The sequence below is a fragment of the Syngnathus acus genome, chromosome 13 (assembly GCF_901709675.1).
Source record: "Syngnathus acus chromosome 13, fSynAcu1.2, whole genome shotgun sequence".
NCBI classification, from domain to species: domain Eukaryota; kingdom Metazoa; phylum Chordata; class Actinopteri; order Syngnathiformes; family Syngnathidae; genus Syngnathus; species Syngnathus acus.
In genome coordinates, this window is record NC_051098.1 from 4,514,617 (window position 1) to 4,540,185 (window position 25,569).

Sequence of the window (25,569 nt, forward strand, 5' to 3'; positions counted from 1 at the left end):
GTAAATCTAATGCAACGTGAAAACGCACTTGCTCTCTTTTCAAGTCCTTACTTAGTTTTCACCTCTATGAAATTAGTGACATATTGATGAATGGTGTGCAAAGGTAGTAGGTACACAGTATTGCCTGGATCAATCAGTGAAGAGCGGACATGACGTTGGGAAAAAAAAATTACTTTTTTTAGAAATCACTTCGCCAGTAGTACCATCAGTGTTCAGATTTCTGTCCTTGAAGACTTCTTCCCTTTGGGAGACGCTATGCAGGCCTTAATTTCAATTTTATTGTAACCTTGCTTTTTAAACTTATTTAACTTGTTTGTTTCTAAATTTTGAATTTTTTTAATGTGTTTTATGAATGAATGTTGACAGTACACTTTGTGTGCACTTGCACCGTTTTCCCAATGTGGTTTTGCACTGAAAATGGCAAATAAACCGAAATGAAAGACTATAATTACAGCAGATAAATAAATTTGATTGCAGGGTTCATTATGAACCGAGGCCTTGGTCTCCAGACCCACTTCTGCTTGGCAGGCAAGGTATACAGTAATATCAAATTTAACATGATGTAGAGTTCAGTTGAAAAGCATTTGGTCATGAATCTATATTTAATATGTGAAAAAAACAATTATAGAATTACACTAAAATCTAAAATGTGACATTCGTAAGCTGAGCCAGAGGCACTGTGATGTCTTTTTCAGTCAGCAGCAAGAAGCGAAGTGGCCACCTGATGATGGATAAAAATGCATGGATGTTTTTTATATATATTCCACAAACGCAATATATATATATATATATATACACTACCGTTCAAAGGTTTGGGGTCACAAAATTGTTTGGGTGACCCCAAACCTTTGAACGGTAGTGTATATATTTATTTAGATAATTATTTATAGATTATATATATAATCTTCTGTGTAAAAAATCTTATAATATATATGTATACTTATATTCATAGATTATATATAATCTCATACAAATATAAGATATAATTTATAATATTTAATTCATAATATTTTATTATAATAATATTTACACTACCGTTCAAAAGTTTGGGGTCACCCAAACAATTTTGTGACCCCAAACTTTTGAACGGTAGTGTATATATTTGATGCAACAGGTCTGGAGGCAACCAGGCTTGGGAGTGGTCAGTGAAAATGAACTCAGCTGTGTCAGCTGACCCCAAGCTTTCTGAAACCTGGGAGCACATTTTGATCGAGGATTTCCTTTACAGTCTTGGAATTTCATTGTACCGACACAGATTCAAGACACTATGTTCTGAATACAAAAAAGAAAATGCAGTCCCAAAACCAAACCAAAAAAACCCCTTCATGTTTCACAGTAGTTAAGGTGATATTTTACACAGTACAGTACAGCAACAAAATATTATTCCAAAAGGATCAGGATTTGGAATTTTATCAATGTGGTGTTTTGAGTGCACCCCCTTGAACTCAGATGTAGTATTTGGGGAAAACAATAATTTTCATCACTTGGAATTCATTGGGGATTTGAATTAAGAATTCTTACATTCATTTTGATGCAAACCAAAAGCACAACACAGAGTCTCATTTCAGAAACCTTAAATGCTGCATTATTGACGTAGATGTGTTTATTTGTCAATTTTTACAAACAAAACCATTTCTGAGACAGTAGCATCTGCCAGGTTCATTACATATACCAGGTAAAAAATAAATAGCTTAAAAGGAAGCTTTAATTGTAAAATGGTATGGTCCTTCATTGAAGGGATATAGGCCTAATGCTCCCTCTGATTTCTCTCATTACATGCTGTAAATTAACAGGAATGAAGAATAAAATACATACAAAAGCTTTTAAAAAAGTGTTTAAATATGATAGGTGATATTGTTAAGGAACGCAAACATGAAAATTGACCATCACAAGTACTTAACATGAAATGCACCTTAGATTAGGGGTAAGTACCCAAATATGAACATGTTGTACTGAAGACAGATGGTAAGCCTGATACCTTCAACTGCAACATAAAGCAGAAAACAAAATGTAGGACTTGGTAATTCTCTGTCCTGGGTTATTTATTTATGTGAAATATTTTACACAATGTGTAAACTTAAATTCTTACTACAAATGGAGTTTGGTATTGTAAGGAATTTGTTTTGACAAAAGCAGTAAAAAAAATATTTATTGCCCTATTTTAGAGTCGATAAAAGTCTCTCTCTCACACAAACACAAAATCACATTTACGATCCTTAACATAAATCAATTTGCTGTGTGTAGAAATAAGGAGCAGTGAAACAGGATCACACACAGAGAAAGCTTAAAACCACAACTCACTAACCTCATCTACCTCAGCAACTGGGGAAAAAACATTAAATTGAAGCAGCTAAGGGCACTGAGTTCTGCAGAGGACAGTATGTCAGATGAAAGTACAGTATATTTACACCATGCTGAACAATAGTAGGCTTCATGCCACTTTCTTAGCCCCACAATAAATGAGAGCTAATTTACAAATATATTCTGTAAGATAGACTGAATGTTACTCCAATAAATTAGTTGTCACTTAAAGTGGAGAAAATACAACACAGCACCTTGATCTAGCATCTCTAAATGGCTTCTCATTACATTTCCGAGGTAGTTTTCCATTGGTTACTTTCAACAGTGGTTGAAATCTCCATCAGTGGTTGTCAACAGTCCCAAAATAAGACGGCAAAACCATACTCAGGCAAATGCACTTACTGTGATGTGATGCAATCTGTTGATAAGTGCCGTCAGATCAAAAAGGGAATTGTTCAGTTTGCTTATGTTCTTTCATAAGCACTCAAGGTTAAAACATTCTCCAGAGACAGGCGCGGGTTTTTTATTCGGGTCACACTTTTCTGGTTCAACAGTCTTCCCAGTGTAGTCTATACAGAAGATGCTGCGGCGCCGCTCACCCTGACCGCAAGTTCGTGAGCAGGCCGACCAAGGTCCCATCTGCCAGATGGGACAGGGCTGGTCCCCGCAGGCCCTGATGTCCATTGGCTTCAGGTCTTTATCGCAAAGGCTTGAGAGAAAGCCTGCACTGTCTCTGCACTCCACATTCCTCCTGGACCACCCTGAACCGCAGCTCTTTGAGCACTCAGACCACTCTCCTAGAACCCAGTCTGGTGCACTGAAAGGATGTATCACATGCAAAGATGCCGAAGAGCCCTTCTTCTCTTTTGACTTAAGAGCAACATCTCTGGGGATGAAAAAGGAATATTTCACTTTTGGAGGACTGCTATCGCCCGCTGTAGCCAGAAGCTGAATAATGATGGCCTCTTTGAGCCGCATGAAACTCTGGATCCTCTCCAACGTGGTGGAGGAACCGCTGTATTTCAACACAGCACCAAGTACAGGAATGTCTTGTTCCATCGTCGATACTGAGAAGTTTCCATTGAGGATGTAACTTCCGCTCTCTCTCATTATAGCCAGGTAATTCCCGTCGTGTTTGATTCCTCTGTGGCTCCGCTGTTTGATATCAATATTGGTTGCACCGACAGGGATTGTGACAATGTCGCTGTATCCATAGCTGGAAGTGAATAGTAAGACATGATTTATTGATGATTTGGTATTTAATGAATAAAATAAAAAAAGTTCAGTGACTTACATTGCCTTGTTGTAGGACCCAGTGATCTTCCTGCAGGTAAGCCCATTTCCTCCACACACGCCACACTTATCCACTCTCTTATTGGATCCAATCACTTGATCGCAGCCTGCCTTCACACACTGGCCTTGGACGCACACAGATGTGGTGTCAGGACCACAGGGTGTTCCATCAATTACCTACACAAGTTGCATTATTAGAGTTCACGAAAAGGGTTTTGCATTTTCAACCAAAAGTCTTTTATGGCAATGGAGTTGTAGTATGAAATGGAATGTACTAAATCTAAATACAGTGATGCCGTGGTAAAACCAAGTACTATTTGCATATAGTATTTCCAGTTGAACATGTTACAATCATAGATCGAAAGAAAAATGCCAATTCAGGATTGATTCTGATTATTTGAAATTGTAAGTAATGCTTATTCTTACTCAGAAATGTTTTTTGAACAAGTTATGTTAGATGCATGTACCTTGGACTCAAACACCTTAAATTCACTGCTTCCCCTGGCCCGGCAGAACAGTTTGCATCTGTCCCGAGGAGACACACCAGCATACTTTGGTATCCAATGTTTTATGTTGCCGTTGTAATCCAGGTAGTTTGGGCTATTGTACTTCTCACACTGCTCCTCTCGATAACTTTTGCCTGTTAGAAAAAAGCAGAACAAAGCTGTGTCAGTACCTTGTGTGGAGTTTGCATGTTCTCCCCGTGCCTGCGTGTATTCGGAAGATGAATGAATGATTGAATAAATAATATTTTGCTTTGAATCAGAGGTCTGATGGTTTTGTGATAACACTGACTGATATTTTGAACTGTTTATTATTCCCTCCATCTTGTCTAAGCCCAACAGTTCCAGCTGAAGAAATACAGAACAAAGAAAGGAATTATCTTGGTTTCATTTTATATACCAGAAAAGCCTAGCATTTGAAAAGGGGTGTGTAGATTATTTATATCCACCATGTAGTGAATTTAATGATTAAAAGGCTTAAAACCAATGAAAGGCATTGGACTTGTGTCTCACCATTGTTGTCACAAGGCTGTGTGTTGCAGGACTGGTACTGAACCCTCTGTCCTTCACAATAGTTTCCCCCATTCTGAGGCTCGGGGTTCGTACACTCCCTATAAGAGAACTCTACTCCACCTCCACATGTCCTGGAACATTGTTGCCATGGTCCCCATGTGCTCCAGCCACCATCTACAACCACCTGTGGTCAAGAAAAAAGGGACAAAAACAGGCAGTAGTCAGGGAGGTTGGTTGCCACAGGAAGTCTCAACTGTGCAGGCGAAACCACAGTCTGGGCTTCTGGCTCTGAGGCTGCAGTGGGTTGGCATGCCGTGACTGCAGGCTAATTCTGTGTTGAAGTATGGCACGCGTCTCCTGTCTGCCTGTACCCACATTCTTGCTTCATGTGTCACTCACTACTTGTGGAGCCTACCAAACGGTTCCTTGCTGAAGCACAATTTAAAGGCTGTGTGTGCGCACCTTTTCCAGAGGTTTAAAGACTTTGGGACAGCTCAAATCCCAGCTGCCACTGTGTCTGGGTACATGAACAGATGTGTGATTATAACACATGGCTAAGCCATCAAGCACTGACTAAATTTAAACAGAGCAAGCTACTATTTCTTCTTTCTATTTCTCTTGCATTTGCGTTTGTTGTACAGTCCAGGTGTTGCAAGAGCAAAAGGCATCATATCTACAGAGCGGTTCAGTGATAATACGCGGTTCGTACAATGGATGGAATGGATGTCTTTTTTAATAATTCATGATTTATGTGAGGATCCTTTTATATATATATATATATATATATATATATATATATATACAGTGGAGCCTCGGTTTTCGAACACAATCCGTTCCAGAAGGCTGTTCGAGAAGTGAATCGTTCGAATTCCGCATCATATTTTCCCATTACAAATAATGGGAAAAAATTTAATCCGTTCCAAGCCAAAAAAAACCACAAAAACGCTTTTTTTATGCATTTTTTCATTTGCGCATTTTTGTCCAATCGCGCAACTGCAGCGCACCGCCGAACGCGCAACCGTAGGGCGTCGCCGACCGCGCAACTGTACCGCGCTGGTCACATTATTGTGACAGAGCCGTCGCTGAAATTTAGAAAATATTTTTAAAGTCCTGCTGTACTTTCCAAAATTTAAGTGGACATCAGTGCGAAGGGAGCTTAATTTTGTCCGATCGCGCAACTGCAGCGCACCGGACAATTGACGCACCCCGCTGTTAGAGGTAGATCAAAACAGCCACTGTTCTAGTAAATATACAAAATATATTTACTAGAAAATATACATATTATCGCCCATTTTAGTGCCCCTTGGCACTTGACAAAAAGTGTTCTCTATTAATCGCCCACCCCCCCTGTTGGACATAAACCTTCTCTAAAATAATCTAAAATAAATACGGTATACCTCCGGCATGTGTGGGTTTTCTCCGGACACTATATGTATATATATAAAACATACTGTTCAAGTGTTTTAAAAGATGAATGGTAATAAAACTAGCAACATCACTATTTTTTAAAAGCGAAGACAATTCGCGATTGTAGTATTGACACAAAGTCAATGCACAATTTGTCTTCACGGGCCAAATATAATTACATTGCCAAATTTGGCCAGCCGGTCAGAGTTTGACGCCCCCGCTTTATATAATGTCTGATGGTTCTGTTGCATTTTGAAATGAACCTAATATTATCAAATAACATCTTTCCACCTGTATACAAATATATACACTTGTCCGCCTTGTATATGCAGCTATTCTTACCAGTGGCTCCAGCACCTCCTTTGTCGGCATGCACACTCCATGGAGGCATGTCCTGTTGAGACTACAAGGGGTTCCGTCAGCCCAGGGCAGGCTGCCATTCTTTGTGGAGCACTGCGATGTTCCATCCTCTTGGCACCAGAGCTGGCTGCAAATATCACTGTCTGTTGTGTTGGGACAATGGTAGAATTCCTCTCCAAAAATCTGTTGGCACTGATGATCTAGGTTGTATTTGATGCCTGGCAGCTCCTTCGGCAATGGTAAACTGCTTTCTGGAAAATCCAGCAGGCAGTCTCCTGTGGTGACAATACAGAGCAAAAACTGAAGCAGACCGATGACACAGAGGTAGAAGGAGACCTTGTTCTTTGTGACAATGCAGTATTTGTGAATGTCATTTTGTGTTCTACAACAGAAGAAAAACTTTCAAGGTTGTGTCCTAAATGCTGAACTAATAAAATTAAATTGTTTTTATAGGCGAGTCTGTAATTGTAGTCTGAATCTAACTATTCGTTGCCGTCTAATTTGCTTTTATTGCACTCAATAAGCTTTTTGTCTGGAGTAACATTCTCAGTTGGGAATGAACATGTTTTACCACGAGAGCTTTCTTTGGAGTCAACTGATAAAGAACATATTTTGCTGACAGCAGTTGTTTCTTTTGGCTCTCGGGGGCAAACAAGAAGTCCATGCATAGTAAGACTCAAAGATCAAAAAGGTTCATCGTTAGTTCTAGAAAGTATACAAGCAAGGAAAGAAACATAACAATGAGTGCACTGTGAACACAAATTTAAGCGGGTTCAGAAGTAGAAGACAGCATGAGGAAATCGAGGGTGAGATAAACACTGCCTGCGGGTTAAAATTTATAGGGGTGGCATGTTAAGGCAGGAAAAACATAGTTAAGAAGAAATATCGGTATATGTTATTCATCTCTGAATCACACTTAATTATAGAGTCTGTATACATGACTGATGTCCACAATGACAAAGTGTCTGCTCATATTAACAAGACTGATTTACACGTTCACTTCTCTTACCATGACCATTGTCAAAGAACTCTGTGATATAGAGAGCACTACAGGGAGACCAAGGCATGGTTTTGTTGAGGCTAACAAACAATGGGGCCATCAAGTAATGTCCTCCAAGATCCCCAAACAGTCTCTCACAGGTTTTGGAGTCATCGTGGGGCATGCTAAGAACGTGACCTAAAGTAAGCCAGAAAGTCAAAATAAATAACATGATAAAAAATAATAATAACTGAATAGAATATGGAAAGAAACATATTTTACCAATCCAAAAAACTAACCAAGTTCATGTGCAGCAGTGAAAGCAGCTTGCAGACCGTTGTCCTCTATAACAGAGCAGCTTCTCTTGGGATCACACATTGTCCCGACATCGGCAACACCCAAAGTATCACAGCTCTTTTGTCCACAAATGTCCTGCCACACAGAGAAAACACAGATCACTGCAACAGCAATATTATGACAGGAAAAGAATGACGTCCATAGACATTGAAATAATTTGAGACAAAAATAAAATGATGGATTTTTGTGCAGTATTCTACTCTATCTCTTCCTTCATCTGAAAGTAAACTACAACTACATTAATACACAAAAGAAGAGAAAATATACTGAATCACTGAATGAAAATCACTGAATGAAAATCTAAACAAAGCAATACATATATTATGTATATACATACATAGTATATACATACATACATACATACATAACTGACATACCAGAATAAAAAATAACAACAGTGTGTGTTTGCAGTCAAAAATGAGAGCTGCATTAGACACATTCCCAAATATTCACAATCTACTATAATTGACAACACATCTGGTTTTGGATCTGCAGTTGAGCACTGCTCAGCATATTTATACATCTTGTTCCACAAAAGCATCTGCCACTCATGTATTCAGCTCTTCATCTATGCCAGCAAGTATGGTTCAGCAAACACACAGATTTTTAGCATCGTAAAACAAAGGCTGTGAAAGGTCAATAATCATGTACAGCACAAGTCGCATGTTTTTACTGCCTGCAACAATGTGGAAAACACAAAATGTGTCTCGCGCAGTACAGGCTCTTGTGACTTTGGAAAAAATGACAGACACATATGAAATTGAACCTGGCTAAGCATTCAAGCTGGACCATGGGCTTCATAATGTCAGGGTTGATTTGTGGAGGTCCTAAAGTTAGCTCATCCATGAGGAGCCTTGCATCCTTTACATAACATATCTCAGTTTGAATGGAGAGGAGAAACACAAACAACATTTGCATCAATGATGCCTTTTCTGATTGAATTGAACTCTTCTTAACAACCTCTTTGTTGTAATCGTCATGTTATGAGATTTGTGTAAGCACGTGATTCAGCAAGTCAGCTGGCTCCGAGCAGTCAAGACAAGTGGAATGCAGCTTACCTCTCTGGTGAAAAGCATGGCAGTGTCGTAGTGCTCTGGATGACGCTGACTTGGTGTGTTGAAGAGTTGCTGCCAGGAGCAAAAGTTTCTGAGAGCCACCCCTCCATTGCTGGAGACCTCTGGACCGACCTCTTCATCCTCTACCACCAGCAACTTCACTACCACTAAGTTCACGGAATTCTTTATGCTGGGGTGCTTGTACAGCTGGGCAGCCATTGACATCAAGGTCAAAATATAGTGCTGTGGAAAGGAAGGAGGAAAAATCTTTTTGATAAAAATTGTTTTGCATCAAATGGTTGGTTGGCATTTTTATTTGGAGGCCTGAGTAGATATTCGAGGAGCTGCTGTTATGAATGTTATTCTTATGAACATTATTGCATGACCCCAAACAGGATATGCTGAGGGTAACAAGACAAATGGATGCTTTCATTTCTTTATATTAAATCTACTAATTGACAATCAGAATGTGGACTCAATAAAATCTGAAGGAAGTGATAGTTTGGAACGTAATCACAGTCTAAATTGATACAAAGATATTCAAGACTCAACAAATGTACAGTGATTGAAATTAGGTCACTTTAGTGGCTTGCTGTAAACAAATATTTGGCATGTGAAAGAGAAATAAGAACTATCACGGTCTCCATGGCAACAAAAATGAGTTTGCATAGTTTGAGTATGAATGCTGTATTAGAATAGATATAGTACTATTGTATTTTCATTCTATCCTTGCTACATTTGTGTGTTGTCACATTTTTGTTTTCACAAAAAAATGGAGAAATCCTTCTGTCCAATAAACTGCATTGCCATTTGGAGGGAATGAGGGGAACAGATGTCTTGAAGCCTCCAAGTAATGTGGAATATTTAGACTCTTCTCCATGTCTTGAGCTAAGTGAATAATTAAGATTGATCGTCTTTCTGGCCTTGACACTGGAAAGACTTGTATTCAAATAATCTTATGTTCACTAGCCATGACTTTTATGTGAAGCACGCTTTCCCAATTCCAGTGTTTTTTTTTCTTTTCTTTTTTCAGAAACAGTAAAACACAGTCAATACCAATACTGTGCCATGCATGATCTGTAATTACCTCTGAGGATATATTCTTTTTGTTGTTGCACAATTTCTTACGCAACAAATGATCCTACCATTCTGCCTAGCACAGCATTTAGTTTGTGGGATCTTGTTTGTCATGACAAAACATGCCAAGTTTACATGCCGCTTGTCCACGTGACCTTGGGGTCTGTTAAACCCTGTAGAATTTGACATGTGTATCTTGATCAATAACAATTTTGACCACATCGTGACAACACTGTCAGCTAACAACAGTTAAAATGTCACGATTTCAAGCCATCAGCAAATGCGCCATTGACTTAGCTATTGCTTCCCATGGAATGCACTTTACATAGTTAAGTTATGAATCACGGGAAGTATCTTCCATGATGCTGCTGCACCCCTGCCAAATCATGATCAAGTCCTGAGGAATGTGTTTCAGCATTTTTTTGTTTTGCATTGTTGCTGTGTGATCTGTTTCTTTTATACAAAACAGAATTAAAGCAATCTCAGTACCAAAATGATTTTTCTCCAAACTCTCAATATAAAATACACATTATGCTACTAGCATAGTTGAACGTAATTGGGGAAAATATCAGATAATTTCAACTTCAGAAGAACAATATGGGCTGAATAAACATGACAATAAACTACCAAAGGTGTATACTGCGCAAAAGGGAGAGTGTCTGACCTTTATTTCATCCCCATAAAAGTGGGCCATGCTTGAATCTGCCACTGCCAGGGTCTCTATGAACCGTGGCGCGGAAACGAAGCGTCTCCGTCGAGGTTCCCTCGGTGCGTCACTGCCATCACGCGTAAAACTTTCCAACTTGCGTTTCTCCGGTCCACTCGCTTCGACCGCGCGATCGAATAGGAAAGGGACACCGTGGCTTTTGGACAATGTCCTCCTCTTGATCAGATGCAGCTGTTCAGGGAGTGACCCAAAGCCTCCTCGAAATTTGGGTTCAATTAGGTACTCTGTTCCCTCTGTTATGAAGGAGCCATAGACGCCGGAGCATAAACTGAGCGCCACAAGCGAGTGTTGATCTTGATCAACGTTCCCTGAATAAAAGCAACTTCTCAGCTGTCCTCCACTCTCATTCGTCTGGTTGATTAAATTGTGGAGCTCCTCACCCAGAGACGGTTGCGCACCTGAGGCGCTGCGTAAAAGCCCGAGGTCTTTGGCTCTCAGGCGCTGTATGGTAAAATAAGGTGAAATGAAACTGGTGTCGGGGATAAGATTTAGGGTCAACTCTTTCCCGAATGCGCTGAGGATGATTCTCGCCTGGTCCTCACTTCTTTTCCAAAAGCGACCGCTGACTCTTCCGTTTATCCGAACAGGTACAACATCCTCGGATTCAAACCAAGTGGAGAGCGCTGGATGGAAGACGCACAAAAGCAGCAAGCAAACAACGGGGCACATCTTCTGCAAGTAAAATTGAGTTTTAGGCGAATTTATCACAATTGCTCCTTAATCTTCGACAATGCGTCTGTCTTTAGGACTCAAACTCTTTCTAGAAAGCTTCTCACGTTCGGTTTTTAGTCCTGTATCGCCAGTCTTGGTCAAAGTGTGCCTGCTTGTAATTGCTAGTATGTGTGAGTGTTTCCGAACCGAGCTCGGTCCTTGTGTCACTCACCAGCGTCACTCGCTGCAGTCTGGACAGAGCGGGTCTATTTATACGTTCTGTTCTTCTCCAGACAGGAGGCGAGGGGGGGGTATTTTTGATAATCTCGCTTGCTGGAAATCCTCCTCCCACTCGAACTCGAGAAACAGGAGGATAAAATGGACCCGATGAGAATAAGCCAACACTTACCCTTGTGGACAAACTATTATTAACCCAGCATGTTGAATGGATAGGCAGGACGGGGACGCTATGCATAGCGGCGTGTCTGTATGCGTGTGTGCGTGTTTGTGTGTACGTGCGTGCGTGCGTGTGTGTGTGTGTGTGTGTGTCCACTCACCTATGTGTATTATTATTATTATTAATGTTGTCATTATTGAAAACAATAATAATAATTTTATTTCTATGCTTGCCTTGCTTACAGCAGGGGTTTTTAACTGGTTTTGTCAAAGGGACCACCATTATAATCGAGAAGAACTCAGGGACCACTGCTTTGGCGGAATAATATTTTATTTTATTTTATTTTGCACCGAGGGAGGATAGACCTTTTCAAGCTTTTTATTTACATCTGTATGTCTATTTTGAGAATCTCAGCTACATTTGACATAATTTGGATGGGTTAATGATTCACAAAATTAGCTGGAAAATAAATCAGATCTAAATAATTAATCAATTTTATTTTTAAACATTTTTAATTTCGCGGACCACCTGCAATACCGCTACAGACCGCTAGAGGGTCACGGACCACCGGTTGACAATCCCGGGTTTACTATCCCACGGATCTCTTTCGGTGAACTCCAACATTTATTTATTTATTTATTTATTTATTTATTTATTTGTTTGTTTGTTTTTTTTGTTTATTTACATCTGTTATCCAAACCGCTTATAAGAGTTGCAGGGGTGCTGGAGCCTATCCCAGCAGTGGACACCCTGAAGTGGTTATTTCCTTATTCTTAATTTGGTGTCCCTCTCATGTGACTAATTATTATAAACTGGGTGAAGGGTGTAGTCTTGAATCACTGCAAATTACAGCTACTTTGGGATGGTAATATCTGTTGTTTGAACTATCCCAGCTGACTTCGGGCAGTAGGGCGGTGGACACCCTGAACTGGTTTATTTCTTTGTTCTTAATTTGGTGTCCCTCTCATGTGACTAATTATTATAAACTCAAAGAAGGATGTAGTCCCGAATCACTGCAAATTACTACTACTTTGGGATGTTAATACCTCTTCTTTGGAAATCAAAACTGCGCGTTATGATAGTTGTCATTGCTGGTATTTAATGCATACCACCAGATAGCGCTATAGAACAAAGCATTTTCACAGTGTCACAATCGTGCCGAAGTCTAAGTGGTTCCCAACACCAGCAGATGTCGCTCTTTGCCTTCAGACGATCATGGGGCAAACTGTATTAAGAATGCAATACCAGGCAATGATGTGCAAAAATACAATGTTTATCTTCGTTCAAAATCCAGACCCTTTGTATTTCCCCCCCTACACGTTTAAAGTTGTTTTGATACAATTTGACAGGTGTTTGTCACCATTGTTGTAGAAAATCCCAATACTAAGCATCCAATTATGTTCCTGGATTTGTATGCAAAGTTATGCTGCTTGAAGCTGACTCGGTTGGTCTCTCTCGTGAGTGGGGGCAAGTGGGAGGGCTGGTGATGTTCTGGCTGCTGTCACACATGCTGCACAGCAACAATAATATTTGGAGAGTTACAAGCGGCTGCGGTCTGCAGCACAAACCGAGATGCAAGAACGATGAACTGTCTCTCTATTATGCGCACACCTTCAGCTGACAGAGGTCATCAGTGTGCATGCTTCGAGATTTAGAGCATGGCCACAGACTTTAGATCGACGATATAATGGCAGAAGAGCAAAGCGGATTGAACTTGTAATTCAGTGTTTTTTTTAATAAGGGTGCCACTGTGCAATAAATTGCATGCAAACGTAATTTATCGGACTTAAAAGGGGTGATTAGTAGAGCAGCTATGGCTTTACTTACTACTTTCACTTTGATAATTTGCGTAAAAGTGGTTCTTTATGTGACATTTGCACACGGCATGGAAGCTGACTTCTGCAAACCTTTACGAGTGGACCCCCTTGCGCATGGAAAGCATTTACAGAATGAAAAACACGTTACTTTCAGGATCAATGCTTTCAAGCAGGAATTTTATCTTCATCTCCAGCCGGATTCTAATTTTCTCGGAGGGGATCATTTAAACCCATTCGAACCCAACGCATCAACACCCGCGGACCTCGGGAAATGCTTCTACTCCGGTAACGTGAATTCCCAGGCGGACTCGTTTGCTGCGCTAAGCTTGTGTAAAGGTCTCAACGGGGGGTTCTATGAAAACGGCATGGAATATTTCATCAGTCTAGCAAGAGGTGAGGACGGAACAGCCCAGCTTGGGGACTCTTCATCCAAGACGCACGTCATCCACCGCCGGAGAAGCTCTGCGCCCTTGGTCGGAAACTTCACCAGCAGGTGTGGAGTGACACCTGACTCTAACTTCAACATATCCCTGGAAAAATACATGTATATGAAAGAAATGGAGATTGGAGGCTCGTCGGAAACTGTGCTGGAAAGACTGAGTAGGTCCAAAAGATTTACCTCCATCCCCAGATTTGTGGAGGTGCTGGTTGTGGCAGATCCATCCATGGATTCATTTCACGGGGATGAATTGAAACATTACCTGCTGACACTCATGTCGGTGGCTGCCAAGCTTTACAAGCACCCCAGTATCTTAAACTCTATTAACATAGTGGTTGTGGGCTTTGTGGTTCTGAAGGAAGATGACAGGGGTCCAAAGGTTTCCAGTAATGCAGCTCTAACTCTGCGCAATTTCTGCTCTTGGCAGAAGAAGTTAAATAAGCACAACGACAAGCATCCTGAGTACTGGGACACTGCAATTCTTTTCACCAAACAGGTAAGAAAAAGCCGAATGTGTGCAGATGCATCATGTAATCTGTGATTATTTAGTGATCCCTTCTAAAACATCCACAATATTCAATTTATTTAAATGTATAGTTCTATTTTGTTCAACGTGAGTTTTCAGCAACATAAAAACTCAACATTCCATAATATGTCAATATTATGGGTGACTTCACTTGAAAATGTTAGTTCATTCTTAGAATTGAAGTAAATAAGCTAACTGTTTTATTGTTGTAGGATACTTGCAATTGCTTGTGACTGTGGTACAAATAGTTCTCTTGAAGAATACTAATAATGCAATATTTTTGCTTACATGAGTTCTGACTGAACACCTGACAGAAACCAACACTGCTTACAACTTATTTTTGACAGTGTGATTTAATTGAACAAAATTTCACCATTTGCGTCAACGATGGGTTAACCAACATTGCTGCCAGACTACAGCGTAAGCAACGAGACCCTTTAAGAATGTCGTCATTATGACATCACAAAGAAAAACCTGAACCCCTAACCTACCCAAATCTCTGCAGCAGCAGCACAGACTCATCCATCACTATGTCATTTATACCATACCTGTGCTAAAACTACCACAGTAACTTGTAATTTGAACTTGCTTTGTGATATTTAACACTGTGAACATGAATGTACCATACAAGAGCAACACTTGCCGCCATTTCTTGTTTGAGCAATGCCATGAGAAGCATATTTTGCTACAACATGCCACTCAGACGATCGTGATGTCCACCAAGGTGCACCGTTTACACAAGCGGCAAAAAATGTATGCGTGAAGCAAACGAAGCATAAAGACAAAAGACTAACTTATAAACACATTTTTTAAATAACAAATTGGCAATAGGTGAAAAACTGAAAAATAAGCTCAAATAAAATAATCGTAGATGCTTCTCCCTAAGCAACCTAAATCAAGTAAGCTACAAGTTCATTCATGCATCTGCCAGTTAGTTTGATTCCTTAAACGATCCCATGCAACATCGGTCCAGCCTAGTGGTTTACCACAAATGAGTAAATGACAAATTTGAGCTCACCCATAAATTGTGATGCAGCCAGGAAAAGGAAAACTGCCCAACTGTACTTCACCAGAAATAACAGAATACATTCCTGCTCAATTAACCTTATATTGTTGACTATAGACTATAATTACATGGCCATACGTGGCCATATGTGTTCTTTCCTAATGCTCTTGTATTGCCTCTTTATCCAAGAGTCAATCTTGCTTGATCCCATACATCAACACACAGTAAGTTGACAACAAAGACAGAGCATGTGCCTTGTATTACTCTCTGTCATGGTCATGGCTCAAATATGCAAAACATATCATTAGTAAGATTCTGATTCCCCTTTTCTAGCAAGTCTTTTCATAATAAACTGTTGCCAACCAGGATCTTTGTGGGGCCACAACCTGTGATACGCTGGGGATGGCTGATGTTGGAACCATGTGTGACCCCAAGAGGAGTTGCTCTGTCATTGAAGATGATGGCCTACCTTCAGCATTTACAACAGCCCATGAACTTGGTAAGATGCAATGTTGGTCACTTCACTTTAGATCAACTGATTTTGTCCAAGGGACCACCATTATGACCAAGAAGAAACTCTGGGACCACTGCTTTGGCGGAATATTATTTTATTTTGCACCAAAGGAGGATAAACCTATACAAGCTATTTACTATTTGCATCTGTAGGTCTATTTTGGGAATCTCAGCTACATTTGACATAATTTGAATGGGTAAATGATTCACAAAATTAGCTGGAATATAAATATAAAAATATAAAATATAAAAAGCCTAAATAATAAATCAATTTTATTTTTAAAAATGTTACAATTATTTTCCATTTCCAATTTCACGGACCACCTGTTTTACCGCTATGGACCACTAGAAGGCCGTGGATCACCAGTTGACAATCCCTGGTTTAGATGAATAAAACCTCAATCTGACTTGTTTCCATCACAACAATGTGAGACAGTTGGCCATAGCCTTGTTAACAATTGCAAATAGTGGGACATCATAGCAGTGTATCCATCACCAACAGTCCAAACAATGAACAATTTCGACACAGTGCAGTGGTGATAAAGGATGGATCTTTAATAAGGGTAACAAAGGTGTGATTTATAAGAAATGATGCTACAGAGTGTGAACGTATAGATGTTCTATTTTGCGACCCTTTATAACGGAAATATACATAAGAAAACACACTGGTAATGCTTAGTTGAAACAAGACTTTTAGTTGCACACCTATGTTAATTTCTGCACTCAACTTTCAAATGACAGAAATGGAGATAGCCCACCCTTGTTTTCGGTGGATAAGTTATGAGGTTTGCTTTAGCTGAGTCCAAAACAAGCTAATAACTCCCCTGGAGACACAATGTATTACATTACACTTATGTATGTAATATAATAAGTGCTTAAACAAATTTGTCTCATAATGGATCGCTCAGAAACCACAGTCTCTTTTCCTTTTGGAAGGATCTTCATGTTCATATTAAGAGAAAGAAATTGTTTCCTTGGGAACTGAATTCCCCTGTCAGGCCTGGTTGAGCACATGGATGTATGCCATGCTTTATATTCCCATGCATAGCTACATTCCTGCCTGCAATGACATCAGCTTCAAATCAGTCCAATTTTAGTCTGTTCTGCCTTCTCCATACACAATGACTGGATGTCTGGCAAAACCTTTAAAAAAATGTTTTCATATGTGTCAGTGTTGATTTTAGAAACGTAGCTGCACATAGTGTGCCAAATAACAGATTATTTTGTTTTCAATAAACCGAACATAGAAATACGTCAACTAAAATGTGATCTTTTTTTTGGTCTTCCCTTCCCACACTATCCTCTTAGGTCATGTCTTCAACATGCCCCATGACAACGTGAAGTCATGTGAGGATGTCTTTGGAAAACTAAAAGATAACCACATGATGTCCCCAACTCTAATTCAGATCGACAGGAATCGTCCCTGGTCTGTGTGCAGTGCAGCGATTATTACTGAATTTCTGGATCGAGGTCATGGTTAGTGAACCCTTCCTGTGTACGCTTCTTGATTCAGAAGGGAACTATAGATTCTGTCCAGGCGATATACTATTAGCTGCTTGTGATCTATTTGTATATCTTTCAAAAGACACTTTGTGGCTAGATTGAATCAACTTGAACTTGTCAACATAGAGGCAAACCTTAACTAACAAAAACTGTGTTATAAAACACAGAAGAAAAATGAAAACTCGATGATTCAGTCTAAAAGCTTCAAAATAACGAACTGTGGAATGGTTCATTCATTTGACTTCTGTGGTGGCAGCGTCCATTCAATTCCCATTCAGTGATGTTGTGAATACAGCCTAAGTTTGAATGGTTATCTGTCTGCATAATGTATGTGACTGGTGACCAGTTCAATGTGTAGTCTGACTTTCCCTCAAAGTCATCTGGAATAACCTCAAGCTCACTGCAACTCTGCATAGGATACACGGTATGGGAAAAATATGTGTGGATGAATGGAAAGTATTAAAGGGAAAATGAAACTTCAAATTTGCTTCATGAGCCAGTTGTGTTTCTGACTCCTTTACATGGCACTGTTGCTTTAAATTAGGGGTGTCAAACTCATTTTTTTCACGGGCCGCATTGTAGTCATAGCTTCTTTCGGAGGGCCATTATGACTGTCAACCCAAATAAATGTATGAACACCTCATATTATATACAGTAAAAGCTACAAAACAAACGGACAAATAACTTGTTTTCAAATCAGACTAGTAAAAACTGGTCAAATATTTAAAAAAAAGATATTATTAAGACTATTTGCAATTCTAGTAATGACACACGAATTTAATGCACAATTTGTCTTTGCGGGCCACATAAAATGATATGGCGGGCCGTATCTGGCCCCCGGGCCTTGAGTTTGACACCTGTGCTTTAAATGAAAGGGTTTAAGAAATGGTATATCTGTGTGCTAAGAGGCAGATGTTGAACAGAGAAGTCCAAAAATACAACAGCTGTTTCCTGAAGCCAATTTGAAGCTTCATTTTCCCTTTAATACTTTTTGAAATAGCAAAATTTTTTTTTTTAATTACATTTTAATTTCCTCGTTGACATAATAGTGGAGTTCACGTGAGTAGCTTGAATTGTTTTCTTTGCTGCATCACAGGGTTAGACAGAATTCACACTGAAAACGTTCAGAGACCAGTCATGCCCACCAGTTTTAATGGAACATTAGAGGACGATGGTGCTTCAATGTGCACCTATTCAAATATTTCTAATATAAAGGACACTTTTTTATTTCTCTTGTCAGGACAATACGATTTATGTGCACTCTTAGAAGGCAAATTCCAGAACTAAAAGTTAAGACAGAGACATACTATGTCCCTGTCAAAACAGATCTGATCTACATGTGTTTTTTTGTTTTTAGTAGTTGGTAGCAGAGGTTAATGTGAAAGCCATCCCTCATGATCCTACTCGAGAGAAATATCAGAGTCTGCAACTCTTCTTGACTTTGAGGGCTTCACACAAAGTTGCACAATCCGCACAAGTGCATTTGGCTTGGACTTTCGGAAGCTCCCTAAAACCCAATGACCTCACTACACAGTTTACACCACCTGGTTGAAAAAGGAGTCAATTGCAGTTCAATATTTATATTTTTGTTGTAGAAGTCTTGCATTGTGACTGCTGTAGGCTGAAGTTAAACACTTGGCTCATTTTAACAATTCGCATACGTGGTATGTAATTCTGGAGCAGATTAAACAGAACTAACTACTTTTCCTTTTGACTTTTCCCATTGAGGGTCGTCACAGCGTGTCAGTCTTTTTCACCTAGGCCTATCTTCTGCAGCCTCATGTCTCCCTTCATTTACTATAGCTCTCTTGCTTGCAGCTATATTGTCAACACCCATCCATCTATCCATTGTCTGTACCGCTTGTCCCCACGGGGGTCGCGGGCGTGCTGGAACTTATCCCAGCATACATCAGGCAGTAGGAGGGGGACACCCTGAACTGGTTGCCAGCCAATCGCAAGGCACCCAACCATCCACACTCGCACTCACACCTATGGGCAATTTGGAGTGCTCAATCGGCCTACCAGGCATGTTTTTGGAATGTGGGAGGAAACCGGAGTGCCTGGAGAAAGCCCACACCTCAACGTTTTTCTACCAATACCCTCACTCTCTATCCTCTGAATGTGTCCAAGCCATTTCATCTGCTCTCCTGACTCTGAAGGCCCTTGCATCATATATCACACTTGACACTTTCCTCCACCCTTTCGAACCCACTTGACTCTGTTTTTTTTCCCACGGTTAGGATTTGTCTTGGCATTTGACCCTGTTGTCTCATCTTAATTCCTCTCCCTTCAAGGGCATGCCTCCACTTTTCTAAATGTCCATCCACCTGCTCCATGCTATCATAGCAGATCATAAACTGCCATCTGTGAACATTATTTGAGTCCAACCACATTTGTCAGCTCATCGATTGTTATCCAAAGACGAAGAGGCTCGCTGATGCAGTTCTCACCTCTACCCTGAACTCTTTGGTTACACCCACAGCACACCTCATCACTGTCCTACAGCTGTTACACATGTTGTGTTGTATTCGAACATAACTTCCCTGCTACTCCAGGCTTTCTCACGCGGTACAGAGCCACTCTCTTAGTATCCTCTCATAAGTTTACTAACTGAAAACATCAAATTCGATTATCTGAGAAAGTGAAAAAGCATTGCTGATAGTTAATACCACACTGAGAATATATATGATAGTCATCTATTTTTATTTATGTAGCTTCATTATAACATGTTTGCCCAAATCTAAATGCTTGCAACAGATTAAGTGGCTTCTGTGTGCCTATAAAAATAAAACCCAACAATTTATGACATCCTCTTGACCTCTGTAATAGTTATCTAGCGAGCAGGCTGACAAAGTTGAGCATGACTGAGTCATTTAGACAGCTTAAAGATTAGCGTGACTGCAATATCCCATCCAGTGTATATTTACTGCACAATTTATGTCCAACACTTACTCACAAGTACTCATTTGTCTTATAATTTAAGACATGTTAACAACTGAAGTAATTGATGGTGCAACATGGGTTTAGTTTTTACTCTGCAATGGTGTGAATGTCAGCATGAAAAGTTATCTCTATGTGTGATGTGACTGATGTATATTATACCTTTCAGCCAAAGTCAGCTGGGAAACGCTCTTGTTCTGAACCCTGAAAAGGGCAAACAGTTATAGAAATGGATGGCTTTTTGTATCCGTATAATGGAATGAAGAACTTGGAATTGATTGTTTTTCCAAATGTTTTTTTTGGTTGTTATTGCAGGAGACTGCCTGCTGGATCAGCCCCAGAGGCAGCTGTCTCTCCCAGATAACCTGCCCGGCTCCAGTTACAGTCTTCATAGTCAGTGTGAACTGGCTTTTGGGGATGGCTCCAAGCCGTGCCCCTACATGCAACCCTGCACCAAACTGTGGTGCACGGGGAAAGCTCGTGGACAGCTGGTCTGTCAAACCAGACACTTTCCCTGGGCAGATGGCACCAGCTGTGGCACTGGTAGGGTGTGTTACCAAGGGGCCTGCACTGAGAAGAACACAACCATCCACATCAAGGTGTGGTATGCTGTTTGAATAATGGGACATTTTATTCTGAATAATCACGAAATAGCACAGCTTCAGTAGAACCTTGCTATTTTTATTCTTCAAACACTTTTCCCTCATAAATTGCATGTTTAATATTGGTGGTATTGTATAAACCACCCAAAATTTTAGATGCCATGACACTAACCAAATTGATTCAAGTTCTGTCTACCAAACACAACTGTTGTGTTTCTGTCTGATTAATAGAGTCTTTCATCTATCACCTATTTGGTATAAATTATAAAGTAGTCTTGGTGGGTACATGCACTGTCATTTGATTTTTGCATCTCAGTAATGGTTTGATCGCTTTGTAAAGAACACCATCAATTTTTTTTTAGTTGGACTCCTGCAATTTCTTGACAGAATTATTTCTCAACCTATTTAACAAACATTTTGGGCAGTATTGATGAAAATGTTTCAGCAACAAATTTATCACATCGGATTGACCAATCCAATTACGTATGTACTCTATTATCCGGATTATAACCCGCTATTTTTTTTAACAAGCTTTGAACCCTGCGTCTTATAGTCCAATGAGGCTTATCTATAGATTTTTAAATTATTTTTATGATATTGTATGATTTTCTTATGTATGGAAATTAAACATTAACACACCTGCGGTTTATAGTCTAGTGCGGTTAATATATGGATAAAACAGGATTTTCACCTAATTTTAGCTGGTGCGGTTTATTCAGGTGCGGTTTATAGTCCAGAAATTACGGTACAACAAAACCTTTACACATGGTCACATGTCATCATTGCAATCAATTGGCTTGTGCTATGGCATACCACAAAAGTGTTTTGAGTCTTGCTAAAAAGGGTATCACAAATGCCACGCTGAAGCTTGGCAAAAGTTGGCCATCACATTTAAAATGTCTCAGGCATATTCTATTTTGAGTGGTGGTAGAGTTATTTCTGCTATTTGTCTCAGGTGGATGGTAGATGGGGGAAGTGGGGCTCATTTGGAGATTGTTCCAGAACATGTGGGGGAGGTGTCCAACTGGCCAGGAGAGAGTGTAACAACCCAGTACCTGAGAACGGAGGCAAATATTGCTATGGCCTTCGAATTAAGTATCGTTCCTGTAACCTCAACCCTTGTCTTGATACAGGTATATGGCCCTATCTATACGTACATTACATTTTTATCACAGGACCTTGGATTCTACATCAGAAATTATCAACTGGTTGCCATTTGTTTTGCACCTTTAGATAAGAGTTTCCGTGAAGAGCAGTGTGAAGCGTTCAATGGCATAAACCTGAACACCAACAGACTGGGCTCGTCTGTGGTCTGGGTTCCTAAGTATTCTGGCATTTCCCCCAAGGACAAATGCAAGCTCATCTGTCGTGCCAATGGGACTGGTTATTTCTATGTCCTTGCCCCCAAGGTACGTAAAACCTTTCCCCATGTAGTGAAACACAATGACGGTCAGTAATAAAAACTATTAAATTACATGTTATATAAAAGTTGGACACTGTTCAGAAATTCATCTGTCGTGTAGCATGTCGTGATTCAATATCCGCACCCTGCAGGTTGTTGATGGCACACCCTGTTCGCCGGACTCCACTGCTGTATGTGTTCAGGGAAGATGCATCAAAGCAGGCTGCGATGGGAAGCTTGACTCCAAGAAAAAGTTTGACAAATGTAGCGTGTGTGGCGGTGACAACCAGAGCTGTAAGAAGGTCTCCGGAATGTTCACAAAACCCATGTATGTAGTTTGTATGAGATTTGTCAGCATGTTTGAGAAACTCTGTCCAAACAGGACACACCCAAAGAACGATAAAGCTACTTTTAAGGATAACGAGCAGCCTAAACATTATTTTTACAGTGCATACATTATTGATTGAAGGTGCTGTACATCCCAGAAATAAAAGTCCTTAATACCTTTAATGGTATACTAATAACTTAATACAAGGATAGTACAAACAAAGGTACTGCTTTAACAGCTTTGGAAATAACTCATTTACAAGAAGTCTTGATTGTCATCTTCAGTGGATTGGAAAAAAAATCGGAGTCTATCTGAAACCACACAAGAATGTTGTGGTTTCTTTTTTACTCCATGCCACAGTTTTCTGGATATTGATTAACAGTTATGTTGTTAACAAACAAAAAACAAAGAGAAAAACTTGCTTTATTCTGTCATTCTGTTTATTCTGTAAAGGATTTAATCCCAACAACACAGGAATGCAACAAACAAGCAGCGTCTAACAAACGCCGGACTTAAATACAGTGATACTATGATTGAACTTTGTTACTGAAATTTAATTCAAAATAATGACTATTTTTCACAATTTACAATTCTTCCAAGTGACTTAATAAATGACCCCAACCATTATTTGGTCAAAATACACAAATGGATAAGTAATGACAACTTAAACCCTATTTCTAAAACTCAATTACTTAATTTGGGGTCATGCAAATGATCCAGTGAATCAGCAGGCTTAGCTGCCAAGTGTGGGGTAGAGAAACTTGCTGTGGGTTGTTATTTCCTTTTAGACTTGATGGGTGGGAAGGAACTCCAGACACCCAAGAATTTATAAACAGTGAAAATATCAATATTTATTTCCTTTTTATGTCATTTTATTTCAACTCACCTGGAATGTTTACGTCTATGCTCTTTTCCAGTCATGGCTATAACTTTGTGGTGACGCTGCCTGTTGGCGCATCAAACATCGACATCCGCCAGCGGGGTTACCGAGGAATTGTCAGTGATGAAAACTACCTTGCAGTTAAGAACAGGCATGGGAAGTACCTGCTGAATGGCAACTATGTGGTGTCAGCTGCGGAGCGCGACCTGATAGTGAAGGGCAGCCTGTTGCGCTACAGTGGCACTTCAACATCTGTGGAGATTCTTCAGTCCACGAGGCCGCTGCAAGAGGCACTGACAGTGGAGGTGCTCTCAGTAGGGAAGATGACCCCTCCCAGAGTGCGCTACTCCTACTACCTTGCCAAAGAGAGTAAAGAGGAGAAGGTCTTACGGAAAGAGGAGAAGAACCATGCGTCACACAATAGCGTCTTACTGAATGGCAACAAAGTAGAAGCCCAGAAAAAGCTAATGGGGAAGCAACCAATAAAGCACTGGGTGACCGGAAGCTGGGATGCATGCACAGTAACTTGTGGTAGCGGCCTGCAGAAGAGGCTGGTGATGTGTCAGAATATAGAGGGGAATCCAGCCTTTGGCTGTAACAGTGCTGTCAGACCTGTTGCTCTGAGAGCGTGTGGAGATCCATGTCCCATTTGGGATGTCGGGGCCTGGTCTCACTGTTCCAAATCCTGCGGCAGGGGCTTTAAACGGCGACCAGTGCGCTGTATGACTGAGAATGGACTTCAACTGCCGAGAGACCACTGCTCCGGAAGAAGGAAGCCTCAGGAGCTGGACCTCTGTTATCTGAGACTGTGTTAACGCTGACAAATACCACATCATTATCATGGTTGTTACTCGATTGTTTTTGTTGGTTGAAAATACAATCAAATGCCACATGACTGCAGCTGACAGGGTGTTGGACCAACATAACAAAGTCACTGATGACGGCGAGGGTCTTCCTCAGACCTTCTGTTTACAGGAGAGGAACATGTTTTGCTCTCCTCACCTGTCGAACCAACTGAGGCAGGTTGGACTTTATTTAAGTCTACCTCTTCCGGGACATGTGAAATGCGCTTCTGCATTCACAAGTAATACCTGGCATTCATCAGAGGATGTTTCAAGAGCAGAAAAGTTCAGGCTAACTCATACGATTTCAAGAGTCTGCTTGAACCCTGTGTTGTTATGAATAATGTAATGTGTGTTACCTGTGAAATTACTTTTTTTCCATTTCAGCAAAGAAACTGGTGGAAATGTGAAACGCAGTACTGTATTGGAAATATTTAACTGAAATGTTATGTTCCTGTGTTTTTGTTTCAGTGCTGTTGGCCAGTGAACAATTACCTTAGGCTAGAGTTGCACTATCGGTCTAATTGTCCAATTCGGATTTAGCGTCTATCAGATTTTTTTAAATGACTATTACATGTATTTTCAAAATACGCATATCAAATACCACCATTTACATTTTACAATCATGCAATTTAGTTGGCCAGGACTGACTCTTCCCATCATTAAGTTACCGTTTTTTTCCATGTATAATGCGCAAAATTTAACTAATTTATTGTCCTAAAATCTGGGGTGCGCATTATACATAGTACAAATTTTTTATTTTTTTTTATTTTATTTTTTTTTATCCGGATATCATACAGAGGCCGCCATTACAGATGCGCTTTCTTCTCTGCTGTTCACTTCAAACACGCGCCATACGAACACAATGCTCTCGTATCAGACGCTTGCTCGATCACCTGCTCGTTTGCTGCCACAATGTACCCTACACAAATCCGAAACATTTCTTCGCTATTGAGTTTGCTAGCGCATGCGCAGTGATACTGACCGGCAGAATAACATCCGGTTGTTCCCAAAGATGATCTTTTTTCTGAAATAATTTTACGTTTACGGACTTAAGTAGGAGTCAAAATTTGGGTGCGTATTATACATGGGTACAGGCTTTTTTCCAGCATCAACATGCCATTTTTAGGGTGCGTATTATACATGGGGGT

At 40.1% G+C, this 25,569-nt stretch overlaps 2 protein-coding genes across 2 annotated transcripts; one reads left to right on the top strand and one right to left on the bottom strand.

The window, feature by feature from the left end:
* Positions 1-1,557: 1,557 nt before the first annotated feature.
* On the bottom strand, positions 1,558-11,728 carry LOC119132610 (A disintegrin and metalloproteinase with thrombospondin motifs 8-like). Its single transcript, XM_037268020.1, has 10 exons — positions 11,456-11,728; positions 10,510-11,244; positions 8,772-9,011; positions 7,656-7,788; positions 7,387-7,554; positions 6,360-6,652; positions 4,611-4,794; positions 4,062-4,234; positions 3,596-3,771; positions 1,558-3,517 (listed from the first exon to the last, which is right to left on the bottom strand). The coding sequence occupies exons 1-10, from the start codon at positions 11,696-11,698 to the stop codon at positions 2,776-2,778; spliced, it is 3,087 nt and encodes a 1,028-aa protein (XP_037123915.1). The 5' UTR covers positions 11,699-11,728; the 3' UTR covers positions 1,558-2,775.
* Positions 11,729-13,028: 1,300 nt separating this feature from the next.
* Positions 13,029-25,082, top strand: LOC119132695 (A disintegrin and metalloproteinase with thrombospondin motifs 15-like). Its single transcript, XM_037268163.1, has 8 exons — positions 13,029-14,372; positions 15,775-15,907; positions 17,230-17,397; positions 20,680-20,963; positions 21,922-22,099; positions 22,200-22,375; positions 22,521-22,696; positions 23,614-25,082. The coding sequence occupies exons 1-8, from the start codon at positions 13,434-13,436 to the stop codon at positions 24,389-24,391; spliced, it is 2,832 nt and encodes a 943-aa protein (XP_037124058.1). The 5' UTR covers positions 13,029-13,433; the 3' UTR covers positions 24,392-25,082.
* Positions 25,083-25,569: the final 487 nt, after the last annotated feature.

What these genes read in the sequence shown, in the direction of transcription:
- LOC119132695 (XM_037268163.1), top strand. Translation starts at nt 13,434, where the DNA reads ATGGCTTTACTTACTACTTTCACTTTGATAATTTGCGTAAAAGTGGTT. An exon ending in CAATTCTTTTCACCAAACAG is followed by an intron (nt 14,373 to 15,774) that starts GTAAGAAAAAGC and finishes GTTGCCAACCAG; the next exon opens with GATCTTTGTGGGGCCACAAC. An exon ending in TCTATGTCCTTGCCCCCAAG is followed by an intron (nt 22,376 to 22,520) that starts GTACGTAAAACC and finishes CGCACCCTGCAG; the next exon opens with GTTGTTGATGGCACACCCTG.
- LOC119132610 (XM_037268020.1), bottom strand. Translation starts at nt 11,698, where the DNA reads ATGCATAGCGTCCCCGTCCTGCCTATCCATTCAACATGCTGGGTTAAT. An exon ending in CCATGCTTTTCACCAGAGAG is followed by an intron (nt 7,789 to 8,771) that starts GTAAGCTGCATT and finishes TCTGTGTGGCAG; the next exon opens with GACATTTGTGGACAAAAGAG. An exon ending in TTAAGGTGTTTGAGTCCAAG is followed by an intron (nt 3,772 to 4,061) that starts GTACATGCATCT and finishes CAACTTGTGTAG; the next exon opens with GTAATTGATGGAACACCCTG.